This window comes from Sus scrofa, chromosome 5 (genome assembly GCF_000003025.6).
Source record: "Sus scrofa isolate TJ Tabasco breed Duroc chromosome 5, Sscrofa11.1, whole genome shotgun sequence".
Lineage (NCBI taxonomy): Eukaryota > Metazoa > Chordata > Mammalia > Artiodactyla > Suidae > Sus > Sus scrofa.
In genome coordinates this window covers 77465038-77492975 of record NC_010447.5, presented here as the reverse complement: position 1 = coordinate 77492975, position 27938 = coordinate 77465038, and the positions used below count along the sequence as shown (strand labels likewise).

General features: G+C 39.9%; 2 protein-coding genes across 4 annotated transcripts in view; one reads left to right on the top strand and one right to left on the bottom strand.

The window, feature by feature from the left end:
* The window catches only part of SLC38A4 (solute carrier family 38 member 4), a 77933-nt gene continuing 53428 nt past the window's right edge, over nt 3434-27938 (top strand). Inside the window, exon 1 of one of the 3 annotated variants that reach the window (XM_013997965.2) lies at nt 3434-3771. The gene's annotated coding sequence lies outside the window, so the exon portion shown is untranslated. Of the gene's footprint in view, nt 3772-4617; nt 5192-10825; nt 11049-27938 lie in introns of those variants that run through there. The other 2 variants (XM_021092582.1, XM_021092581.1) reach the window with 2 other exon arrangements.
* Nucleotides 4118-8432, bottom strand: LOC106510389. Its single transcript, XM_021092584.1, has 2 exons — nt 5270-8432; nt 4118-4618 (listed from the first exon to the last, which is right to left on the bottom strand). Exons 1-2 carry the CDS (start codon nt 5416-5418, stop codon nt 4141-4143), a joined length of 627 nt encoding a protein of 208 aa, XP_020948243.1. The 5' UTR covers nt 5419-8432; the 3' UTR covers nt 4118-4140.

The window sequence follows — 27938 nt, the reverse complement described above, 5'->3', positions numbered from 1 at the left end:
GCAATAAGTATTAATTGGAAAAATAATCCATGTTAAGTCTACTATCAACGAAAGCAAATTTAAACTAAAGTTTACTAAAATCACTGCAAACTTCGCAATGATGATCCATAAATCAAGGAACTTCATGCATGAGATGTCTGAATAATAACTGTGTTTATTTCCTTCCTGGGACATTTATTTATACTAAAATTCAGGAATGATTGCTCTCTGAATGATAAGACCTTAGAAAGCTTTCTCCAAAAAAGGAGCTCATGGTCATAGAGAAATACAGCGTGCTCCATCCCACCTTCAAGAGAATGATTCAAACTTTTGAGGAATCCTTCAGTAATATTTTTTTTCTTTTTATAATGTCTTTAAAACTTTTCCGAAACACAATTCACATACAATAAAACTGACCCATTTAAAAAGACAATTAAATTAATTTCAGTATATTCACAGAGTTGCAGAACCATCACAACAGAATTTTAGAATATTTTTGTCATTCCCCAAAAGAAATCCGTTAGCAGTCCCTCTCCATCTCTCCCACTTCCTCCTACCACAGCCCTAGACAACCACTAATCTACTTTATTTCTTTTTTAAAATTAAAGTGTAATTGATTTACGATGTCATGCCAATTTCTGCTGTACAGCGAAGTGATCCAGTCATAGATATACATACATTCCCTTTCTCATACTATCTTCCATCATGGTCTATCCCAAGAGACTGGATAGAGTTCCCTGTGCTGTATAGTAGGACCTCATTGCTTATCCATTCTAAATGGAATAGTTTGCATTTGCTAACCCCAAATAACTTTTAGCAGAATGTTTTCCAAACGTATTGCAGCATAAAACTCTGTTCTTAAGTATTAGCTCTATTCGAAGGAAATCTATTTGAGGAATATTTTTAAGAGAGACTTTTCTTAGACTCCACAACAAAACCAATAATCATTCCTAGGGCCAGTGTGTTAATATGTATGATTTTAGAGAATTTCAATTAATTCAGCTTTGTCAAAAGGGAGTAAATTCTGACAGTTCTAGCCTTTTTATCGTCAGCTGCTAACACTTTCTATTCTTCCATCACTATTTGAGTTCGTAGCACTGTCTGAAAAAAGGGAAGGAAAACCATATATGAAGAAACATTCTCTATTTTTAGCATGGAGAAACTGAGTCACTAAGAACCGAAGCACATCGGCTCTGAGATTAGCACTCAGGTTGTCGGTGCCAGAGCCAGCAAATGATCTGATAATAAATCAAAATATGTTTCACAATGTGGTTCTGCAGGGATATTCATGTTCCTGGTTAGGGCTGCTTCACCTCCTTCCAACACTGGTTTAAAACAAACCCTTGAGGATTGTTGGATAGATTCAATGTAGTCATTAAAGCCTCAAGGTTTTGATAAGAGCATGGAAGACAAGGGCTTGTCCTTTGTCTCATATCCCCCAGACATTGCTCCGAGCTCTTCTAAAACTCTAGGTCCGAGAGCTACAAAAGAGGACAAATTTGAATTTTGCTCAGCAGTCCATTGCTTTATAGATTAATGCAGCTCATTTTACTTCAGCTCACACCTGATGAGTATTTATAGCACATGCATAGACAAATAATCCACAGTTCTCTAGTAAATTAAGCAATGAATCTCTGTCTTCAATCTCTTCTGTGGTGGCTAAGATATAGAGATCAAGAATTGATTAAATAAGCAATTCATTAAAGGGCTGATCAGTTGCACAGTAAACTAGTATCGTATCTAAGACTGCATTAATCCTCTTTATGTGTATTTTCTCTGGAATCGATTTTCATTTTAGTATCCTGGATTTTGATTTTACTAAATACCAAGTTAGGCAGAGAGAAATATATCTCTATCTTGATATCTCATTAATCCTCTCCTAATCTTACCAATTTTGACATTATATAGCTTTATAAAAGAGTTTATAGTTACTAAATTAGAATCAACGGAGAAGTGTGGTAGTGTAAATATAATCTAGTTTCAACAAGTGTAAGGACTACCATATTATTCTGATGTATTCTAATTTCATAAAATGGAAACTTCTTATGACAGTCTAAAGAGGTATACCATATCTGATTAGGTGAAGGATAATCAGCTTTCAAAACAGATATTTCTTATACATCCTATTTAAATCATTAATGAGTTGTTTTTAGGTTTCAAAATGGTAACTCCAGGAGTTCTCCTGTGGTTCAGTAGGTTAAGGATCTGTGTTGTCACTGCAGCGGCTCTGATCATTGCTGCAGTTCAGGTTTGATATCTGGCCCAGGTACGTCCATACATTTAGAGCCAAAAAAAGAAAAAAAGAAAGAAAACCCACCACTAACAAAATGGTAGTTTCAGTGAGGGTATTTATGGCATCATCCTTCTATTGAATTTGCATTGTTGGATAGTTTTAGTACAATTTAATGTTTGTGCAATATGTATTAATGGAGAGTTTTAAATATTTCTGACTATAATACCACTGCATTACCCAGATGGATTTCTTGTTGTTATTGTTGTCTTGTTTCTTAAAGTGCTAAGATCTGCTGGTGTACTTGTTAGTGGGAACCATAAAATGAGAGGGTTCTAGGTATTCAAGTTCTGAACAAATGCTGAGACTGACCATTCTGAATAAGCCGAAATAAAATAAAGTGTTCCTTAAAGAATGACAAATATAGAATAAACATGGCATTGTGAACATATTACTTGGGCCTTCTTTGAAACAGGAATTTCGATTAACTTCAGAAAATGGTGTGGGTTTTTTCGTTTGTTTTTTTGGTGTTTGTTTGTTTGTTAGTTTTTGTCTTTTTAGGGCCACACCTGAAGCATATGGAGGTTCCCAGGCTAGGGGTCCAATTGGAGCTGTAGCTACCAGCCTAGACCAGAGCCCCAGCAGTGCGGAATCTGAGCTGAGTCTGTGACCTACACCACAGCTCGTGTCAATGCAAATCCTTAACCTACTGAACAAGGATTCTTAACCCACTGAGTGAGGCCAGGGATCGAACCCGCATCCTCATGGATGCTAGTTGGGTTCTTTAACCACTGAGCCTCCACAGGAGTGATAGGTATTTTTCTTTAGAGTGATAGGTAGTGCCTTGGATAAGCAGAAATGAAATTATGGTGCAGTTTATTAAATCCGTATATGCTGAAGATTTCTTACCGTGGAATCCTAGGAAAAAAAATTACCACTAAAGACCCCTACTGATGGTTAAGTGCTGGCAAGCTAGTCTCTTCTCTGCTCTTGCATAAAGTGATTTATACTATGAATGACAGGGCGTTTTTGGTACCCCTTCCCCAGCTGTTTTTTCCCCCCTTTATATCAAGTTCAGGTTTGACATCCCCAAACCTGGAGGACGTTTAGAGCCATCCATTGAGAGAAAAACAAAGCTCTTTTCCAGACTTCAAAATGAGGATCGACGTGTATTTCTGTACATAAGACAGATCCAATTAATGCAACCTTGACTAATGAAGAAAATTAATCATCCCCAAAAAAATCCTCGCAAAAAAAGCCCAGCTCACACCGTGAACCCAGGAAAGTGGGCTCAAGGGCTGGCAGGTCCCAGGCTTCACTCTTGGGGGACAGCTGGACAAGGCAGCCCCACCTGGGAGGATGCTTTTGTTTACATCTCAGGTTGCCGCCTGATGATTGGTGGCTGGGCTGGAAGGGAGGGTCCATAGGAAATGCGACACTGGGGATGCTGCCCCCTATCACATGATGGAAATTTCCACTCTTTAGAAGGCGAAAAGAAAGAAGGGTCTCTCAATCCATCCTTTTCCCCCGGATCCCAATCGGGAGAGGGAAGAAAAAGGCGGGTGAGTGAAGCTGTTTCTATTTTCCGTTAGACTTAGAGACTTGTCACTGTGCAAACTTGTGGCTGGATCCTACCGGTGATGAGTGTGTGCGCATGGGGACACGCACACGTGTGTGCAGCCGTTCATTAAACAGTCTGGGGCTTAGGTCAGGCGCCGTGGCTCTTCATGTCTTGTTGATGGTCCCCAATCCTTACTGTCATTTCCCAAAGGATCCCACTTTGGGCGGGTTATTGCAGGCTAACGACTGGAATGACAGAATTAAGTAAACCAGGGCACACCGGGGTGTGTTGGGGTGGGTGCGGTGAGGACACAGGCTGGGAGGGTTCCTGTGCCTCCCTTTGCCAGGAGTGGTGGCCATGCCAAGGCTGCCTATTCCGGGGGTGCAGGGGTGGGGAGGGCAGGGGGTGGCTGCCGTGTGGGACACCCCCGCTCCCGGGCCCGGGATTCCCTGGGCTCTTGAATTTCGAGATGCTTGCCCTGAGACAGCCTCCCACCGCGGTAGCCCGGCCGCCTGCCCGACGGAGGAAGCCCGAGTCCCGGCTGCGGGATCTGGCTCCGCGTCAGCTCGGGTTCGTGCCCCGAAGGTGTTATCCTAGTAGCGGGACCCATGCCCGTGTCCTCAGAGCGGGGACAGTGGGTGCAGCACTTAAAATAGATCCATCGTCGCTGACAGCTGGGCCACCCAGGAGACCTGCAAGTTTGGGGAGGCTTCTTCAGGGCAGGAAAAAAGGCGAGAGCAAGCTGGGTCCCAGGGGCCTTGGCGGTGGGCGGTGAGCAGGTTTGAAGACTGAGCCCGCGGTGCTGAGCGAGGCATCCCGCGCCGTCGAACTGAGAAGCCTGGGGCGCCCTGGAAAGAAGGAAGAGTCGGCGCAGAAATGCGGTGGAAAGAAGAGTGGAGCCGAGCAAACGGAGAGAGGACGTCGGGGAATAAGGAAGAAGCCCAGAGAGAAGGGAAGAAGGAGAGATCGTGTGGCATCCAGACGCCGGGAGGGACAGGAGTTGGAGGGAAGAGAGAGGAGGAAGTGAACGAAGGGAAGAGAGGATGGAGGGGGGAACGGGGACGCAGGGAGCTCCCTGGGAAGGAGAGCTGGGAGCACCTCCGCGTCCGGGGGAGGAGAGGGGTGAGCGCGGGTACCAGCCCGGGCTCCGCTGGCGGCTGCAGGGAGGGGCTCTTCTCACAGGTAGGCGTTCGCCCTGGGCTGGGGGTGGACGCGTGAAACCTGCGCACCTCCCGGCTCCCCTTAGGGTTCTGGCCGAGAGAGGTGGAGAGTGTCCCTTCGGTGCGCGCGCGCGCACCAGCCCAGGAGATGCGCACCGGGCTGCTGACTTGGTTGGAGGACCGGGTTGAACGAAGCCTGGGAACCCGGGCCCGGGAGACTGCGTCGCTCGTGTGCCAGGGCGCGCGCTGGGGACTGAGGAGGTAAGATTTGGGGGCCTGAAATACTCAGCGAGGACCCTGAGATCCCCACCCGCAGTCCTCTGCAGAGCCGTTAGATACCTGGGCCTGGTTTCATCAGAGGAGAAGAGGTTGGCTCTTGATGTGTATCTCTCAGGTGCAAAAAGTCTGTCTCTACCTGCGGAGAGGAAAGGGGAAGGCGTAGCCGTGGCCCCTCTCTTCCCTGCTCTGCGTCCTGACCGGGTCCGCATCCCCCAAGCCTGCTGGACCTGCTGGCCTTGTTACCCACTGGGGTGCACCTTCACACCCTTCAGGAAAGGAGGGAGTGGCCAGACTGTCGCCAGGAATGGCCCGTTTCCCAATTTCCTGGCTTCCTACATTCATCTTTATTTGCTCCCCGGAGCAGCTGCAGAGGTAATCTTTGTGATCAAATTGCCTTATGTTGTCAAGAGAGCATCCGACACCCAGATCGCAATTTCCAGGGCCTGGTTGCTGGGGTTTGTTTCAACTTTGGTTTTAGCCTTCTGTAGACTTTAACTTTGTGTGTGTGGGGGGAGGGGGTGGGAGTGTGGGTTATAAATTAGCCCACAGGTTTTTGTTTGGTTTTTGTCCACACTGCAAACAAATCTCTAAAGAGTGGGTGGATTGGTGGGCTCTCTCATAGGAACACAAGAAGTGTGTGTGTGTGTGTGTGTGTGTGTGTGTGTGTGTGTGTGATACAGTCTCTCAGATTCCAATAAATGAATCAACAGAAAATCTGTGTTCTGGGTGGAAATTTCCAAGGATAGAGACACTGAAGAGAATATCTGATCTTCCCAAAGTGCTGAATACACTATGTGTTCGGAGACAGAAAGATTGTATTAGGCTGATTTTTATCACAAAGCCTCAAAAAACCTGAAGACTGGGGGAAGGGTTAAGTAGCTTTCAAGGCTGCAGGGGCAGGACCTGAGCTTTTCCACCAGAGGGGCATGTGGTGCTAAGGGCTCCCAGGCGGCTCGTCTCTACTGGATTAAGGATGACAGTGGCTCACACAGACATAGCAATGATTATATATTCCTTATATGTTACTAAGTGCTTCTTTTGTGTTAACATTTGACCCTCATAACAACTTGATGCGATAGGTTCTATTATTCTACTTGTTTCCTAGATCAGGAAATGGATCTACACAGTGTAGAGAACATAGAGCATCTCTGGAAGTTTTATCTGGATATTAATTATTCTTAAGCGTAAAGAACAACTTTCAGAGTTCCCCTGTGCCTCAGCGGGTTAAGGATCCAGCATTGTCACAGCAGCGGCTTGGGTCGCTGCTATGGCGCACTTTCCATCTTTGGCCGGGGAACATCCCTATGCTGTGGGTGCAACCAAAACCAAAATGACACAAAGCAAAAATAGAGAACGATTTTCTTTTACTTTGCACTTTATCATGGGCAGAACTGAACAGGTGATGTCTAGGGACCCCAAACTGACTTCTTCATCTTTTAGAGACAAATCCTATCCACAGAAAGCCCAAAACATGATCCTGTGGTTTAAGAATTAATTTTTGCCAGCCCCAGGACTGGATTTTTCTAGCAGTGACATTTGAGAAATGCATGTTATAACTATGGCTACCTCTCAGTTTATCAAACCCTCAGAGCAAACATAATAAATATAGCGCCTATGAACTTCTGAGCTAAGTGTTTTCTGTCTTTTATGTCATCATCTTTGTTCATTTCTGCCATGTTTTTTAGGTTCCTTTTATCCTCTTATCCTTCAAATATTCTTAATATTTTCTATTTAAAAAAATGAAACTTTTTTCACTTTTTACATATCCAAAGCAATAATTTCTATAAAAATCAAAGGTTTAATAGAGTTTAATGTCTATGTACCTATTTTAATATATATCCAAAAAATTACCATTTTAAAAAAAATGAGCTTCCGTGCAGAAACCATCTTGCATGCTGCTATGGCTCGGATGACATCTTGCAGGAAGGTGGGGGGCTAGGAGTAGGGGAGAGACAAAAAGCAAGGCAAGGAAGACTCTCCGAAGTCCACCTTTCAGCCAAGCCTCTTCCATGCGTGAATCACATTTAATCTTCATACCGTACTCCATGCCATAGGTGTTTGTAATCTCCATTTTACAGAGGAGGAAATTGAAGCTCAGAGAAATTAGGGAAGAGCTAATGGTCACAGAGCTAGTGAGTGCCAGGACTGGCATCAGAGCTCAGTTCCTCCTATGCCAAAGTCCCTGCTTCGGATCCAGACAGCCGTAAGATAAAGATTACTAGGAGAGCAAAAACTTAAAGCAAGAAGCGGCTTAGAGAGGTTTTACACAACAGAGTAGGATGTGAGAGACGGAAGAATGGAAAAACCAAATCACTTTTATGTGCCTGCTAAACTTCCTCTGGGCTTCCTTCCACTCTCCATGTAACAATCTAATTCCATTCATTTATTCCACACACCATCACTGAGTATCATTATCTCCCAGGGACCATATTAGGGAATCTCTTTTATCCTTGACTCCCTAACACCTACCGCAGTCCTGGGCAAATACACAGTGCTCAAGTAATGTTTGTCGAATACATGAATTAGTCTAACGGGGCAAAGAATAAACAAGCAAACAGTTGTGCTAATAGCATGTGAAGGATTAGGGGGAAAAATCGGATTTGAGCACTCTGCTGCCCAACTGGCTTAGGAAAGGGGTCAGAGGACATTTCTAGACCAGATGATGTCTGAGCTGGGTTTGGAAGCAGGAATAGAAGTGAGCCAGGCAAAGAAGTGAAGGAAGTGGGGGAAGATTCTCAACAGAAAGGCCGGCCTGGACATAAGGGAGAAGGTAGGAGCTACTGGGGAATTTAAGAGTTGGGTGAGACGTTGGGAGGAGGCAAGGGAGAGGGTGGGGGCAGGTGTGGCCTGGAGGTGCCGGCTGGGTTTCTTTGCCAGCTTCCCAATAGCTCTGCCCCTCCCTTGAATTCCCAAAGTGAACTGTGCTAACAGGGAACAAAATGACTGAATACGAGCGTCAGCAATATTTTTATTATTTTATCATTTTATTATGGCCCTGAAATGGAGAACAAAATTTTTTGGTTTTTTTTTTTTTTTTTTTTTAACTCTTTATACTGTTAGTGTTTTAAAACCAGAGCTCAAATGGAAGGACTAGACTTTGTTGCCCTCTGTATAGAAAAAAACAAATTATTTCCCTATTCTCAAGGGGATATTCTATTTCAGCAGTGGTACAATCTACACATCATGAAAAAGACTTCCAAACACATGCTTTTCTAAGTTTCCTTAGGGGGGAGGTGGGGGGAGGGGGATTCTCTATATTAATTATATATATATATATAAATAGATATATTTCTTTTTTAGGGCCGCACCCATGGCAATATGGAGGTTCCCAGGCTAGAGGTCGAATCAGATCTGTAACCGGCCTACGCCACAGCCACAGCAACACAGGATCTGAGCTGTGTCTGTGACCTACACCACAGTTCATGGCAGTGCTGGATCCTTAACCCACTGAGCAAGGCCAGGGATTGAACCCGCAACCTCATGCTTCCTAGTCGGATTCATTAACCGCTGAGCCACAATGAAACTCCTATTTTAATTTTTAAAATTTACTTTTAATGAAGTATAGTCAATTTACATTGTGATGTTAACTTCTGCTGCACGTATACACAATCCATTCCATATATCTCTCCTTATTTTAGTTTTTAATGGTTTTATTTTTTATTTTAGTGTATTCTAGAGGAATCAAGAAGTAAAAATTTTCCTCTTTTAAAGTGAGGTGATTTTAAAAAATGATTCAGCCATACATATACATATATCCATTCCCATATATCTCTTCTTATTTTAATTTTTGATGGTTTTATTTTTCATTTAGTGTATTATAGAGGAATCAAAAATAAAAAGTTATTTATTTTTTTTTAAAGTGAGATGAGAAGTGGTAAGGAATTTCACTCTCCTATCTCCAAAGTAGATGTTTATGCCAATAAAGTTTCTGGCTTTTGATAAGAGACTTTGAAAACATAACTCCCAATGTCTCTTTTTCCCTTAGGGAATCTTTGATACCAATTTTTCCTTCTAGGCTCAGAAACTTGCATGCCCCTGCACCATTTTCACACTTGGACAATTCTCTCACTTACGCTGTCATTAGGAAGGGAATTGAAAGAGTAAATGCAACTGATAAATAATCCAAGATCTAATATCAGTTAACAGATTAAAACTTCTCCTTTTTAGCGTTATATCCTGGGACAAGTTTCTTAATCCTTCTGAGCTCCAATCTCTTTATCTATAAAGTCAGGATCACAATAGCTTTGGCCTCAAGAGATTATTATGAGGATGAAATGAGTTAACACATGGAAACTTCTTAGACTAAGGCCTAATACATAGGAAGTGTTCAGCATATGGTAGCTCTTAATATTCGTGTTACTCCTCTGCCAGCAAGGCACGATCTGAAATGTGAAACGAGGTCTATACTAAGTGTTCTTTGAAAATGTGTTTTCCTCTAACGGGGGTAACTATGAAGGGAACAGAAGGGAACAGAAGGGAACAGAAGGGAACAGAAGGGAGGAAATGAAAAAGGGCCTAAATACATCCAGCCCACAACAACATCTTACCTGTATATTAAGATTGAAATGTTCCCTCACTTCCTGAGGGGTATTTGCCCCTCTTGCCCCTGATAAATCTAGTGTGTATCCAACATTAAAATGAACATCATCTTTGGTTCCCTTGTTTTTCGCACCTTTGTCTCTTTTGGTCACTGCTGTTGCTCTGGTGCCTCACCCAGAGCCTGGCACAAACAAACACTCATGCATGTCTGTCGAATGAATGGAGGAAAGAGGAAAACCCATTCCTCCCCTCCTTTTTTTAAACAGTATTTGTTCTTCACTTGAACACTTTTTTATTGCAAAGTCAAAGGGCTTTATGAAATAAATCTGCATTGTTAACAGTTGACATAAGCCTTTTAAAACTCAGTTATTTATTCAGTGTGCTTCGCTGCACGTGACTAAGCACAAAGGCTTGGAAGTCCAGTGTGTGGATATTAATCCTGGTGCCATCCTTAAGTTGGGCTTCCAGGATTCAGATTTCATTTCCATCCTTCTGACTTCCCAGGTGCACATTTTGATTCTGTCACTTTCTTCCTGAGCGACCCCAAGTCCTTTAACCTGACTGCTTCATTCTCTTCATCTGTAAAGTGAGGGAAATGGGTCCTACTTCAGAAGGATTTTATGAAAATTAAATGAGTTAACGTGTGTAAAGAATTCAGAATCATGATGCACTTTGTAAGCATCAGTCAAAATTATATTCAATTGGATATAATTACCCACCTTATAGAATGAATTCGATGATACTGCATGGTACCCAATAAACACACAAACTGTAACTACTACTACTGTGATTATTGCAAATCTTTATTTTTATTTTCTGCGCCGGAGGCGTTGGGTCCCTGACTCAGCCTTTCCATTCTTGGTCCATTGAAAGTCTTATTGATTCTACCTTACTTTTTCTCCCCACCCTGTGTTTGTCCTGGTTTTTTTTTTTTTTTTTTTTTTTGCCTTGCGTCATTCGCGCCTTTTACACGGCATACTCCTCAGGACAAGGACTTTGCTCTTTGTTTTGGCATAATTTTATAACTCTGGGTACACCCACGGTACTATAAAAATGTTAAAGAAAAAAAGAAAAAAGATGTAATTCACCAGGAGGCAACTCAGGCCGACAGCGACTGGGGCTGCTGTTGGGTTGGTTCTCTGTGGGGCTGCCGGGCAGCATCTCGGGTGGCCGGTGGCTGGCGGCTCTCTAGGGAGGGACGCGCGCAGGGACGCGGGGACGCGGGGGAGCACGAGCTGGGTCGCGGCGTTCAGGGAGGACCGCCGAAGGCCGCCGCCTGGGGACTCCGCTCTGCTCGCAGGTTTGCTTGCTTTCTTGCTGGGCTAGAAAGATCAGGCTAGTGCCTGAGAAGTGGACGCAGAAGGAGCAAAGAACTGGAAAAGGCGGGGAGAGGGAGGTGTTGATTGAAGAGAGAGGCTCTGGGGCGCAGGGGTGTGTGTGTAGGGGGCCTTCTGTTTTAATAAACCTTTTCTGCGTGCCACGTGGGGCTACAGGCTAGGTCTTATTTTCTGGAGTTTTTCCAAATGGGAGCGAGGAAGGGGGTACCTGGATGCGGAATGTTCTTGTAAACTCTGTGACCAAATTGATCTTGATCGTTAATGGCTTCGTGTTTCCAGCCTCGCCCTGAGAACACACTTCATCACTCTTTTATGCCTTCTTGCTTTTGAGGCAATTCTTTAGTGACGGAACACTTTTTAAAAAGATCTGACACTTTGTTGGCCTGGGTCATTATGCTGTATTTATACTTGCTGTACAGAGGTGTACACACTGTTGGTTGACATATATATATATATATATATATATATTCTTAACCTTTTTATTTTAAAGTAATTACAGGTTCACAGGAAGTTGTGACGGGAGCACAGAGAGGTCCCATATACCTTTCACCCAGTTTCCTCCAATGGTGGTGGGGGACATAATTTTCTTACAATATCAAGACCAGGAAATTGACATTGATGCGATATGTGTATAATTTCTATGTCATTTTATCACATGCACAGATTTGTGCAACCACTACCACAACCAGTGACAGAGTTTCCATGCCACAGAGATATGGAAGCTTTGTAGTCACACCCACCTCCTCTCTACCCCGGCAACCAGATATTTCCTGTCGATGTATTTTTCTTTTTATCATTTTGAGAATGTTACAAAATGGAATCGTAGTATATGTGATCTTTAGGGGATTGATTTTTTTTTTTTTTCATTCAGCATAATGCTCTAGGGATTCATTCAAGCTGTGGTATCCACGGTTGGGTCCTTTCTGCTGCCAAGGAGCATTGTAATTGCTTGACTATATTTACCAGTATATGTTTTTCTTTCAGTTGATAATACTTAGAGAGTCAGCTGGATCAAAGTGCTAAAAGCACTTGGTAAAATAAAGAGTGTGAGGACAAAATTTGAATGTTTTTCTCTTAAAAATGACATTTGTATAAGATGGCAAAAGATGTGTGAACTATATCGCCACTGAAAACAGAGGTCACTGGAGGGCTGGAAAGGAGAAAAGAAAGGGCAGAGAAAAGTATGTACTTAGACAGTAGGGTATAAAATCTAGCACCTGTTAAAATTTCCACACCTATATGATAATCTAGTCTGTGACTTTACCTTTATTTAAGACAATTCAGATTTCTTGAAACCAAAAAAAAAAAACCAAAAGCCAAAAAACCACCACCACCAACCACCACCAACAAATCTTGTAGTAGAGAATTCCCTGCCAGTCTATGCTCAGTCACAAAGCTGATAACTCAGGGACAGATGCATGGCTGGAAATGCCAGCAAGTGGCCCCTCAGTTTGACAGGGGTCACCAAAAGTCAAAACAGCATCTTTAGCCCCAGGGCAATTATCAAGGGTTCGGAGACAGGTAGTGTTACCCTACTCTTCTGGCCTTTTGCCCCACCTACTGGGCAGAGCTTCTTCTAGAGGCCACTAAAGTCATGTTTTAAATGAGGATGTTGTGCTTCACCAGACTGCTCGCTAGCGTGGGGAACTTGGACTCTGGGGCTGTGACTGACTAGGGAAGAACACCGCTTCTGCGTAGTTCCTGGAAGAGGCAGGCTTGATCCCTCCGTCAGCCAGCACCTATCAGACAGCTGCCCAACCTCCAGCAAACCAAGTCCCCTAGGCACAGGGAGAACAAATATCCATCTGTTCTATCTACAACTCTCTGAATGTTGTAAATAGTCCTTTAAGTTTTTAGAGTTTCACATGGGAGGCTTTCTGAGACATAATGATTCACAAAATAATACAAACTATCCATCTGGAACCCTGACTAGACCCAAGTTTAACCGAAGATACTGCCCTAAGTCTCTGATTTCTGTTATCAGAAAAATACTCTTTTTCCCAAACCCTGCCCGAAGATGGAAGCTAGATATGGGATGCTGGTTCCAAAGCCTACATCTGGAAAGCATCATCATAGGTAAAATCATTGACAAGCCCTTTTACAGGCAAACCCACGTTTCTGAATCTTTCAAAATGGAATAGAATCGCTTTGCTATTTTTTTTTTTTTTTTTGTCTTTTTGCCATTTCTTGGGCCAATCCCGTGGCATATGGAGGTTCCCAGGCTAGGGGGTGAATTGGAGCTGTAGCTGCCGGCCTACGTCAGAGCCACAGCAACTCGGGACCCGAGCTGCCTCTGCGACCTACACCACAGCTCACGGCTACGCCGGATCGTTAACCCACTGAGCAAGGGCAGGGACTGAACCCGCAACCTCATGGTTTCTAGTCGGATTCGTTAACCACTGCGCCACGACGGGAACTCCCGCTTTGCTATTTTTATGATTTATCTTATTTTGTGCACATAGTAGGTACCTGTGTTGATTTACAGGGTTTTCTTTTGGGTCATATCTGGGGCACAAGGTTCCATAGCAAATGGTGGGCCAGATAACTCAGCCCCGAAGCCTTGCTGTGAATGGGGAGACTGGATAAAAAGCCTGCTGAATTCTGTTCACTTCTCTTTCGTTATTCTGTTTACTTATATGACTAATGATGGCAGTCATTGGCTTGGGGGGAGGGAAGTGACATAAAATGTTAAGTACCCATACACTGTGGTTCCCAACATTGCAGGAGTTGTTTTTTAAGGGGTGACAGGAAGGTTTGTCTGTTCTTTGAACTTTCTCTTTAAAGAGAAGAAATAGAGCTTTTCTGAAAGAAAAATAAGAGATATCCCATGTCCTATATCAAGGTAGACAGAAATCGCATATTAGCTGTGCAATTGCTCTCAGACAATTTTGTAACACTATAGCAGTATCTGCACTTTGAAGAATGAAACCAAATACAAGGCTTTACATTATTCTTTATACCAGAATTCCATAAGGTCCAAACTCCTTAACCTGGTGGTCAAGGTCAACCTCAGCCAGACGCTATACAAATATTCCATTTGAGCTAAAGTCGACTCTAGTTGTTTTAGTGTTTCTGGGCCCAGACTTCTGATCTCATTTCTCCTGCCTGGAACTGCCTCTCTGGGAAGTCACACCATTTTTCCTCCATGACACCTGCTCTGTTTGCCTCCAGCTCCCATACGGAACCCTCCAGTTCAGTCCCATGACTGAAAGACAGGGATCTGTCAGGGAAAATATCCAGCACACAGTAGGTACCCAATGGCCATGGGATCAGGCTCTGCAGTCAGATGTGGGGGTGTGAGTCCTACACAGCCAGCCCTTCACCAGCTTTGGTCTTTGGATAATAAAGTATTCAACCCTTTTGAGCGTCAGTTGCCTCCCTTGTAAAATGGGAGATAAGAGTACCTACCCCAATGGCGAGGCTATTACTAAGTGGATACATGCGAAATGCCTGGCCCAGTGCTGGGCTCTCGTGATATAATTATCACTAATGAGAACTTAAGAACAGAAAAAGAGAGACCTCAGATTTTACAAAATTGGCAGCATTCTGATCAAGAGGAGGATGAAGACCACAAAATGATTGTTTAGGCTTCTCTGTATCTTTCAACCCTCAGTGCTGTCATAAGAAGGAACAGAGTACCTCTCTGTCCACCAGGAAGAGAGAGTCTCCAGCTGCCCACCCACTGAGATTGAACACAAACAGACTGAAAGAGAATGAGAATTCCCCTCTTAGATCTAATGGAAATATGTGTGGCTTGGCACAGATTTTATTTTGGGTAAGAGATCATCAATTTGGATGAATTTCTATAAAAAGGGAACAAATGCTAGATATTAGCTTCAAAGAGCAATTAAAATAGTCTCACAATGCATTATTTGCCTTGAAGCTATTTACAAATACAACCTGAGGACAGGCAAAAATGTCCATAAATTATTGGGTTGTTTGAGCTACACAATACCAGATTATTATGTGTTCTCATACTTCCCTACAAATTGGTTGATGTTTTATTGAAGCATGGCTTCAATCAATTCAAGGTCATAACCATTAGCCCTTTTACAGGTTACACTGACATCTAAACAAACTCCTTCTGTGTTTTGAATTAGAGATCTAAAAAGGATGTGTTTAGACCATAGCATGCATTTAGAAACAGAACAGCAATACTTTAAATAAATAGCAAGGTAGATTGGGTTTGGGATCAAGGGTGCAGTCCCATACTGATTCTGACTTTTTCCTGCTCCTGGGGCCATGTCTTAAATAATTACTCTTTGTTAAGTAGTTGGAACTCTACATGTGCAAGTGTTTCAGAATAATGACCTCCTCCAAAGGTGTCCTCAAAAATTAGGTGAGGTGCACCTTTGCACAGGGTTATGTATAAATTTCACAAGAACAAACTCTTCAAAAGTCTCCTTTGTCTAACTAATGGTACAGAAAAAACTCTGTTCAGTGACTGGGGAAGGCAGTGTTCTGGTTAAGAGGAAATTATACTTACCATGTTTTGTCAATTTTCAAAGAATTAGAACACAGCAAGATCCATTTTATTTTATTTTTGATGAAAATTCATTTTTATTTTTATTTTTTTAATTCCCCAATATATTATTTTTTTTCTACTGTACAGCATGGTGAGCCAGTTACACATAGATGTATACATTCTTTTTCTCACATTATCATGCTTCATCGTAAGTGACTAGACATAGTTCCCAGTGTTACACACCAGGATCTCATTGCTAAACCAATCCAAAGGCAATAGTCTGCATCTATTAACCCCAAGCGCCCAGTCCATTTTAAAACCAGTTTTGGAGTTCCTGTTGTGGATCAGTGGGTTAGGAATCCAACTAGTATCCATGTGGATGCGGGTTCAATCCCTTGCCCTGATCAGTGTCTTAAGGATCCAGCATTGCCATGAGCTGTGGTGTAGGTCACAGATGCAGCTCGGATCCCACATTGCTATGGCTGTGGCTGTGGCAAGCAGCTGTAGCTCCAATTCAACCCCTAGCACCACAGGTGCTGCCCTAAAAAGAAAGGAAAAAATAATTTTCTTGAGTATAATTTAATCTTTTTAATTTTTCAGAGTTCCTTAGGCTGGCCATCATGAACTCCATCTATAATGGCAAAACTCAAAAATGCCAGTTAAAAGAAATTTCTGGTTGTTTGGAAGAAATTTATAGTATCTTCCTTCTGCTTCCAAACTTTGCACAGAAATATCAAGGAAAATACAGGTAGTTGTTCTGGACTAGGAAACTTTAACACTTTTAATGTGGAAAATTTCTGACATAGTCCAATGTAGAGAATGATATAATGAAACTTCATCTTTACCCAACTTCAACAATTTTTTTTTTTTTGGTCTTTTGTCCTTTTTTAGGGCCACACCATTTGCATAGGGAGGTTTCTAGGCTAGGGGTCTAATTGGAGCCGTTGCCACTGCCCTACGCCAGAGCCACAGCAACTCGGGATCCAAGCCGAGTCTGCAACCTACACCACAGCTCACGGCAACGCCGGATCCTTAACCCACTGAGCAAGGCCAGGGATCAAACCCACAACCTTATGGTTCTTAGTCAGATTCGTTTCTCTGCTGCGCCACGATGGGAACTCCCAAACTTCAATAATTATTAATACTTGTCTGCTGCATTTCATTTGTACCTAACCTTTTCCCCCCTGATACCCTCACCATAATCATTATTAGATTATTTCTAAGTAAATCCCAGACATCATACCATTCGATCCATATATGATTCAGGATATACCTCAAAAAGATAAGAAGTCTTTAAAAATAACTAAAATATCACCACACCTTAAGTAAACCGACATTTCCTTAATATTATCAAATATACAGGTAGTGTTCAAATATCTGATTCTCTCCCTCTTTTGTTTTACCCTTAGATTTTTTTTTTTTTAAATCAGAATTGGAACAGGGTTCATATACTCCTTGGTTGATATGTCTCTTAAATGCATTTTAACCCAGGGTTCCGCCACCCTTCATCTCATTTTTTTCCCTCTTGCAATTTATTTGACCATGATACCCAATCATTTGTTCTACAGAATTTTCAGTGTTCTGAATTTTGTCGATTTATGCAAACTTTAAAATGTCCTCTGCAAACTCTGATTTTTCTGCCTTCTTCTATTTACCCCTCATAACACTGCCTCTGTTTTAAAGAAAAATTGCACCTTGTTGTCATTTCTTCACTTGGTTCCTTGAAGATCCTCCAGCCTATATTTTGCCTGGTTTTGCACAAATACTCTTCGTCTTAGCACCCGTGATTTCCCTAACATTTCTTCCTGATAGAATCTGGCCGACCTAGAGTGCCCTTTCAGTTTGGTTACTAACCCAGGTGCTTACCCAACTTTCTCCAAGATTGCAAGACATCACCAGTAAACACTGGGGCTTGATTTGATTTTAAAAGTTGTGCCACAAATTTACCTTTTTAAAAAGGGCTTTTCTATTACTGCTATGCAAAGATATGCTTACTAGAAAATTAGGTATTTGGAATTTGCTTTAAAATAATGGAGGGAGGAGAGTGGTGGTTGAGAGGTAATAAGATTGGCCATGGGTGGTAATTGTTGAAACTAGATAATGCATATGTGAGATTTCTCTATATTATTCCATCTACATTTGTATACATTTGAAATTTTCCCTAATAAGAGATAAAAATGAAATGTACTCTATAAGCTAAGGTAGGTCATGAAACATTTCATTTGGGGGACCTTTATTGTAGTACTTTTGCACAGAACAATCAAAAAAGCATGTCTAAGGAACAATGCACTTGCTTTTCTCATTCTGCAAGTCTGGGTTGCCTAAAAACAAATCAGTTTTAAAGTTAAAAAAAAACCACCATTAAATAATATGTAAATAAAATGGAGAAACTGGCTGGAGTGATTAAAAATATGACTTTTGCAGAGGTGATTGATAGATTTTGTGATTTGTGTCATCTGACTTTCTTAAGCCTCCAGGGTGGCAGAACCCATTGATGTGCCCCTGTTGTCCACCAATAGCTGACAAAAGGTTCCCTGAGGAGAAGTGAACCAAACCATGCCATCATCCCATAAGAAAAGATGCTAGAATGACTGTCACAATCACACTTAGAATCGTTCCCTGCTATTATACCGTATGAACATGCAGGTTTTATCTCCCAAGGTGAAAGTCAAAAGCAAAACTTTCCAAATACCTATCAGCTCTTAATTTCAGTTTGATTTCTCATTTTGTTCAACTATTGAAAAGATGAGAGAATTGATACCCTATGCTTACCTTAGTCATATGTACTAGAAAGTACTTCTTGAAAGGACATTTAGCTTCTGTTATAATAATAAATTTCTGTTACTTCATTCGTACTATGTATAATTAAGTACTTTAGTTAATAGTGGTTCATTTTTAACTATAATCAGCTTTGCAGTAGCAAGATTTAGTATTCTAGAAACATTTGAGTGAGCAAAAGATGAAAGGTTGAAATTTAATTGTATTTATCATAGTAAATTTAAAATAGGTAATAATATCATTGGTGGTATTTTTACTTTTATGAGTCTAAAAATATTTTACACATTCACTCAGGTTTGGCCCCAACCCTGTAAACTATATCTTTTCTTAACCTATTTAGTTACCCAACCTGCAGTTCTCCTGTCATGGACTTTTCAGGAGTTTGATTCTTTCACCTGGTGTGAGGTTATTCAATACCCAGATTCCCCAAACCCTCTGATTTGTTACTTCCTGCACAGTCACTTAAAACAATTTTTTTGATCAGAATTAAGATAAAAATGTATGCCACTTCGTAATTATTTCAATAGAACTAACGCTATACATATATATATAGTTCTGAGTTTCTGGATGTGTCACTATTTTACATTTTGCAAACAAATTAGAAAATTAATTCAATAGCCCATGTAAATACATTTTTTTTATTCCTTTATTCTCCATCAAAATTAAGTGAGACAGGGAACTTTATCCAGTCTCTTGGGTAAGAACCTGATAGAAAATGAAAAAAGAAATGGGCATGTATGGGTGGCCGGGTCACTTTGCTGTACAGCAGAAATTGAAGGAACATTGTAAATCAACTATACTTTAATAAAAATTTTTAATAATTAAGTGAGAAAGATAACTGAGGGCAGTCCACTTTGGAATAGGGAAAGTATGGCAACAGTCAAGTGTATTTGGCTCCAAACTTCATGAGATTTAAGCCACCAAATATACCAAATACTGAGGCCAAAAGAAGGCTCAGTCACCTACCCACCTAATAATAAAGCCCAAATATTATTTTCTCACCTTAAAAATAGAAGAAATGTTTTATACTCATTCTTTGTAAGGATATAGAGTGGGGTTTTTTTTTAGGTTCTACAAGATTTACTTTTCTTCTTTTTTTTTTTTTTTTTTTTGTCTTTTGTCTTTTTAGGGCCCCACCTGTGGCATGTGGAGGTTCCCAGATACTTAACCCACTGAGCAAGGCCGGGGATCAAACCTGCATCCCCATGGATACTAGTCAGATTCGTTTCCGCTGAGCCACAATGGGAGCTCCAATTTCTACAAGGTTTACTTTGAACAAATAAACCTCAAACATAGAAGTAAAATGTCATGCAAAATGAAAGTAAGGTATTATACTTACAAATCATGTTTTTTATAAAGTGATAGTCATTAACCCAAATTCTTATATTGCTGTGCTTGTGTCTTCTTTTCCAGAGTCACTGTTATACATCCAAATACCTTTAAGATTCCTTTTAAGACTCCTTTTGTCAATAATAATAATAGCAATAATACTTAGAAATAGTCTAAGTATTTAGAAATATTCTCATGAAAATGGTATTACTATCCATATTTCCATTTTGCAGAATATCTAACCTGTACTTGTATGTTTCATTCAAAGAAAGTTCTTCTTACCTTCGAAATACATAGATACTTTGTGTTGCAGTGGTTGCTATGGCAAATTTAATATTTTAATAAACACCAGACCAGAGTAAACAAGACTTTGCAGCAGACCAAGGTAGTGCTGGAGGCATCAAGATCGTGTCAGCATTTCTGTTGTAAATATATATGTTTTCAAGGTTTCCTACATGTGAAATGTTAACTCTGTAACAAGTTAACACAAAGCAATGAGTGCTAATGCTTAAGAGGCTGAATATTTTATGGAACCCATAAAAGGAAGCTATGTCTCCTAGGGATCTGTGAATATTACACATAATAAAAGTTTGGGTACCATTCCCAGAATGTTTGCTGGTAGGCCTAGGAATTAAATTTGCCATCTAGGTTTTAGCCAAGAATATGGAATGAAATATTTAAATTTGGGATTAGTTAATATGTATCATTATTCCTCTGAATCAAAAATAATCTCCTGCTTAAGAGAGTGCTTATAAAAATATTAAGTTTCTAGGCTACTTTATGTGGTTCAACAATTTAAAAAATCTACAACCAACAACAACAATTTATATATATAAATATATAATTATATATATATATATAAAACATATATTACTATGTCTCAAGCCTTGTTCTAAGCTCTGTACTTGTGTTATCCTACTTGCAGAAAAATAAGGAGTTCCCGTCGTGGCGCAGTGGTTAACGAATCCGACTAGGAACCATGAGGTTGTGTGTTTGATCCCTGGCTTTGCTCAGTGGGTTAACGATCTGACGTTGCCGTGAGCTGTGGTGTAGGTCGCAGACGCGGCTCGGATCCCGCATTGCTGTGGCTCTGGCGTAGGCCGGTGGCTACAGCTCTGATTGGACCCCTGGCCTGGGAACCTCCATGTGCCGCAGGAGAGGCCCAAGAAATGGCAAAAAGACAAAAAAAAAAAAAAAAAAAAAAAAAAAAAAGAAAAAAAAAAAAAAGAAAATGAAGACCATCTCCTTATGATTTATAGAGTTATATATTGCTAAGAGAGTAAATCTTAAAAGTTCTCATCACAAGGAAAAAATTTGTAATTAACTGTGGTAATAGATGTTAAATACACTGATTGTGGTGATGATTTTACAGTATATACAAATAGTGAATCGTTACATTGCACACCTGAAACTAATATAATGTTATATGTCTATTATAGCTCAATAAAAAAGAAAAAAATGAGACATAGAGCTATATACAGAGAGCAAAGTCAGTGCCTTCTAACCTCTTAGAATTGTTGAAAAGTTATTCACCCTCCCCCAAATCAACTCAATAATGGCATACTATCACATACCATGTGCATGTCAGTTATTCTCAAATAATTGCAGGGGTCACAACATAGAGTAAATGTGATCAGATGAGATAATGCAAAGTTTTGAAAGAAAATTGTTTCTTAAACATTTTTGGTGGAAACTCATGGGCCAAGAAGCTGTGTGAAGGCACCTGTTTCTACACGCTGAAAGTGGGCGTGTATATACACCTAAACAGTCCCTGTGGGTTGATCTAAACTTTGTGATAATAGAGACAGAAACCAATACTTTTATTTGCTGACATTCTACAAAAAAAGTAAATAAAACAAAGCCTTGCATTTTTCACTATAGCTGGAGTAAGAAGACATCTAAAAATGTTTCATCTTTTTGCCACGTTTCTACATTCTTATATTAGTGCAATAAAAAAACCCAGCTACACTGGATGTGAAAGAAATATTCAAACAATATGGCTTGTGACCAAAACATGACCAGAAAGCACTGAGTAAACTGCTAGGGGATTTTTCAACAATTCACTGAAACCTTATTTTTTTCTATTTCATATTGTAGTTCTTGCTCCTATTGATTCTTTTCCTAATTGAACATGGAAGAGATGAAAATCTTGTTTATCGAACGCTTGTCCCAGGAAAACCCATCTAGATGACTATGCTTTGGACAATGAATAATGCAGCAGGCCAGTTTTGTGGTCCTACCACCAAACAGTGGGACTGATTTAAAAAAAAAAAAACAACTAAAATTTACCTTATAAAAATTAAACAGGGTTGTTGAGCCATGAGTCTTAGTAGTCTGGATAGGTACTAATTTTCAAGGCATCTATACTGTTATGCTAAATATACTTCAACATTATTTTGCTTAGAAGAAAGACAGAGAGTTACGTCAATTTATTTACATTGATGTGGGAAAAGCTCAATATGTCAGCAACTGGAAAACCAAGTGTTTGAAAAAGGAAGAGATGGAAGGAAAGTAGAATATCCGAGTTACATCACCAACTTTTACCAGCATTATGTTTGTTCCCATTTCTACCCATACTACCTGCGAAAGCATGTTTCCCAAAGAGCATAAGAATTTCTATACAAACACTAAAGATTTAAAAATAATGTTGTTTTTCATTTCTATAAAGCTTCCTGTTTGAAAACAACTGCATATATGTCTCCTTATTTCTAAATTTCCAAGAATAAATTGATATGGACATAAAAAAGAATTTGACATCGTGGTCTTATAGAGCTCAACTCAAATTCTTAGCAGCTTATCCACATTACCATGAGATTAATGAGAAGTAGCAATGTATGCATGCTTGTAAGGCTCCCTGTATTTAAGAGATGCAAAGATGGAAGTCATGGGGCCCTGTTTGATCAAGAAGCTGCCTCAAAGAGAGACATCCATTCACGTCGCCAGCTTATCCAGACACTGATTCATAATGATTAAAAAGGTCTTGTCTTTGAGTTAACTGATTCTGATTAGACCAAAATTGTGTGGCTTGACAATTTGAGAATTAGTACAAAAAGGCCAGCCATCTTGAATCCTAGAGTGTACGTAAAATGTAATTATTTACTGAGGCATCTGGAAAAATGTGTCTCATACATTTTGGAGTCTTCATGTTTTGTCAATTTCACAGGAGAAAATAATCCAGAGGAAAGCCACCCCCTCCCCCCAAATCTACCAGCATATTGGCATGTTTAAACGAGGGCTCTGAGGACAGGTTCAGGAGTAAATATGTACCGTGTTGCTGTTCAACTTCACAGGTTGGTTAATGTTAAACAAACATGTACTGCAAACCATGTCTTATTACGAGGTTGTTTTCTGAGATTCCATGGGTCAGGGTCAAAACCTGCCATTTTCTAGCCTTTTGACTGTGCTAATCAATAGTTTAACAAATGAAATAATAGGCTAATAAACAGTGACAATACACTGCCAAAGCAAAAGGAGTAATTCTATAATCAATTTTGCTAACGTCATATTGCCCTTATAATCAAATAATAATAAAAATACTTTTTTATGTTTCTAGTGCTTAAATATCCATTATCTTGTTTAATCCTCACAGTCATAACTGTTTTTATTCGACCTGGTTTTAAAGAGAAAACGGAGTTCTAGAATACTGACATGCTTTTATCTACCTTTCGACAAGGACTTATTAAGTAGGTACCATCTTGGATTTTGACATTAAAGACAATTCTATAATTTTACACAGATAACAAGTACCTAATGTTTACTATGTGTCAGATACTCTTCTAAATGCTCTCCAAGTAGGGACATACTAGACTTAGTTAATCTTCATAACAGCCGTGTGAGGTAGGCACCATTATTATCTGCTTTTACAGAGGAGGAAACTGAGGCGAGACAGCAAACAACTTGTGCAAAGTCAGATGGTTATTGAGTGATTTCAGAATCAGATTTAAGTCTAGGCAGTCAAGCTCCAGAATCTATACTAGAATCAGCTCTGCTGAGTAAGACACAGTGTCTGCTCCTAAGGACTTCAAAGTCTAGAAGGGCAGACCTGTAGAATACATCAGCATAGCAAGAAGGCACAATAGCAAAGCCTGCAGGATGCAAAGACAGCACAGAGGAGGGGGAGACTAACTCTACTTTGTAAAGTTTCTCAATTAGTAGATGGTAGAATGGGGATCCCATCTGAATCCTTGAACTTGGACTCCAGAGTCAGTGTGCTCTCCCTTTCATAGGGCAACTCCATATTTGGTAAAAGAATTTGGAATTACAGTGAGAAAACAACGATGCACTTATAGGAAAATAGGATATGAACCAAAGGATAAACTATGACTTTCTTTAAATAGGAAAAAACCCACTATGGTTCCTAACAGATGTAAATGTGAACATAGATACAGGTATGCTGATCTCTCTCTCTCTGTAACATATAATATATAATTTCATACCTATGTGGATACACACAGAACTCTTGTGTGTATTAACTCAACTACAAAGCTGTCCAGTTATACTAAAGCTTATGATCAGTCAGAAAAAAACAGCCAAAAGTAGAAGGAAAGCCTAAAGAAAGAGCAACACTCTTGGGCATCGTTCTGGGCATAAAATAGGTGTTCAGTGTTTACTCCCTAATTGAATGATTGCTTGATTGACTAATAGAAAACTATTAGATTGACTAATAGCAAAGAGAAAGGTGGGATGAAGGACTAAGACAATTCATTCCATTATTCACATTTTCACTTGGTGAAACTTTCGATGAGGAGAATTATTTAAATCTAAATATAACTAGAATCAAGATTTTATGTCAACATATCAGAATTGTATGTCCAATGTGCCTCTACTGGACAACCCCGTTGCTGTTTCTTTGAGTGCTCTGTAAGTGTAGCTACCGTCTATTTACATTTCTAAGTTTTATAGTCTAGACAGTGGCAAAAGGAGCTCCATGGGAAGAAAGAAATAAGTTTTGCCAGTTTGAAATGTAGACATGTTTGTAAGTGTATGTTTAGCACATAGTAGGTCCTAAATAAATGAATGCATGAATTTCATTTGCTCCTTACAATGATCTTGTTGTCATCCCGAGAATTATATACTTTTTATTAATAAGAAGACAGAGGCTCAGAGACTGTACTGAGTTACTGAGAGTTCCTCTAGTAAGTGGAGTTAGAACTTGAACCCAAATCTTCAGAATCAAGTGCAATGCTAAATGTTAGCATAACAGAGGAGGAAGACCTTATTCAGCTATTCGGATTCTTTGGGTATCAGAAGCCATCTCCTGGAGATTATAACAGTTTTAAGACAAAAAAAAAGGGAGCTCATCTCAGGCTTCCTTTGAAAAAGCTCATGTTAAAAGTCATAAGCTTCAAAGGAAATGTCATCAGCCTTTTAAACTGAAAAAAGAGCACAAGCAAAATGATTTTCATCAATCTGATTGTCTTATGCACATGTAAAAATTAGATCAAACATCATTAAAAAGCAAGTATCAGGAGTTCCCTGGTGGCTCAGTGGGTTAAGGATCTGGCATTGCCACTGCTGTGGCTCAGGTCACTGCTGTGGTGCAGGTTCGATCTCGGACTCAGGAAATTCCACGTGCTGTGACCTCAGCCAAAAAAGGACCAAGTATCAGTCTTCCAATTGTTGTTTATTATACTACAGTAGATACCATAAAAAATGAATAATTAAAAAATTAGAGCCTATAGATGCTTGAAAATTAGGACATTAATATTACTGAGTAAATTACTCATATAATTTAGTTATCATTCTTTACTTAGATGTATTTTTAAATCATTAAGAAAAGTTTAAATACGTTGAACCTTAGATTCTAACTTAAAAAATAATCTTCAAATATCTAGGAATAACTAAAGAAAGAGTCAAGATTTCTATAGTTAAATTTCAATTCCTGTAAGTCTTGTGATTACTTCCTTTTTTTTTCATTTTTAAAAGTTTTATTGAAGTATGGTTGATTTACGACGTGATCATTTCTGCTATAAACAGTTCCGTTATACATGTGCACACATCCATCCTTTTCCAGATTCTTTTCCCATATAGATTATCACAGAATATTGGGTAGAGTGCCTTGTGCTGTATAGCAGATTCCTGTTTGTGATTAGCTCCTCTTTCATATATTTTATATTATTTGAAGCAAAATACCTCATGAACCTGAATTTTTCTGTTCTTAGCCAAATTATAATACAACAATCCTGATGGTCTAAACAAAGCAGAGGCCTCCATCCACCTAAACACTCTTTCCAAGGCTGCAATGCAAGCAAGAATTTCCTCGTGCTAACCGGGTGGTTATTTATTATTGCTCGCAGTAACCTTAATTATCACAATTCCTAATGAAGCATTGGAATTTTGAACTCTATGTAGCATTGCTGGGCTGGCCTTTTTTATGAACTCACTTGAAGAGAACAGACAAGGAAAAGCCAGGGCATCCAGACCCCCTATGATCCCACCAGTGACCTGTCCAGCTGCATTTCTCAGCATCCCAGGAATACCCAGCAGCCAGCAGCTGCTTCTTGCCTCCTTGCTTTTCTCATGCTGTTCCCCGGCCTGCAGTCTTTTCCTCCCAGCCATTGCTCCTGGCCAGCTCCTGTTTGTTCTTTCAGTCGGACCCTGGCTATCACCTTCTCCAGTAAGTCTTTTCTGTCTTTTTCTTTCTTTCTGTTTTTTTGGCTGAGCCAGAAGCATATGGAAGTTCCTGGGTGGGGGAATGAACCCACTCCACTGCAGCAACTGCACCACAAGAGAACGCTTTCTCGGTCTTTTTCAAGCTGTCTTTTGGGTTTCACACTTCTGCCACCCTTCTGTTCCCACGGACATTTCACCCATGACCACATAGCATGGTGACCTCCTTTAGCAATGGATTCCCTGGACAGAAGCAGGTCTTCTTGTGAGCAGACACTGGGTCTTTTTGTTTGTCTTGCCTTAGCGCCTACTGTAAAGCCTGACAATTAGGTGTTGAATAATATTTACTGAATGAATAAATGAAGACGACTGCTTATTATGCTATAATAGAAACTGAGTCTCTTACATCATGATGAAAAAAAAATTTAAGGCTCCAGATATATTTAAAAATCTCCATTTTTCTCAACAATATTTCGAGATCTATTAGAGTACCTCTCGCTGGTGGGGAAAAAACAGTCCATCCTTCCAGAACAAACTGGATTTGTATAATTTTATCTCGACCCTAAATAACTCAAAGTGCCCATTCAGAACTGAAGATTTTTTCTTTAAAGAGGGTTGATTATTGCTAGTCAAGCACCCAAAATATTCTCACTCAAAATAGAGATTGAGCTAGTGGCTAATGTCTGAGATTGATTCACAATTGCTCCAAAACCTAAGAGAGGAAGTATTTGTTTTTGTTGTTTTTGTTTTTAATAATGTTTGTTGTTTTTCTCATAGTGAAAGTAATCCATGCTTTTTAAAGGTTAGCTGGCAAATATAGATGAGAAAAAAAAAAGATTATCAACATTTTCACTGCCTGGAAATAACATTTTATTTTTATATGTGTTCTTTCAGGCATTTTTCCTTTTGCAAATGTTTTTATATATTATGCACATTTTGGAAATAACACTTTATATTTTGATATGTGTTCTTTTAGACATTTTTTCTTTTGCAAGTGCTTTTATATACTATGTACATTTTATCTGGCTTTTTAAAGCTTATTATAATTTTCCCATACCCTTATTATTCTTTGAATTTTCTTTGAGCTCATTATTATAATTATTGCTTAAAATTCCAGAAATGCAGCTCTTTATAAAAGGACTAATGGCTCCTTGCATACAGCATGGGAATCCACTTTACCATCTCACAATTGGCTCTGAGCATAAGAAGGAACTACTGCCTTTTAATATATGGCAGGATCCTCAATTAAAATGTTTCTTTTTGCAGCTCTTAAGTAAATTCTAAAGAATTGTTTTGGATGCACAGATTAATCAATGCCTTTAATAAAGACTTTTATTTATTCAGCATTTACACAGCACTTATCATGAACCAGGCATAGCCTAATATTAATAAGGTAAACAAGCAAAAGAGATTGTTTACAACTAATCTAGATTGGCTGTCTAGACATACTTGAATCCATCCCCAAACCTCCTAAATATACCATCTGCCCAAAAGCCCCCTCAACTGCTGTCCTGCTGAATGAGGTCAAGACATTTACTTTTTCTGAGTCAGCTTTTCTGTATTTACAGAAAGACTGGTGCTACCAACGTTACACCCAGCCCTCCAGGAAGTCTAATTCCTAACTCATGCAACCTGTAAAGTACAAAAAGTTCAGTGAATCTCGCCATGCTGG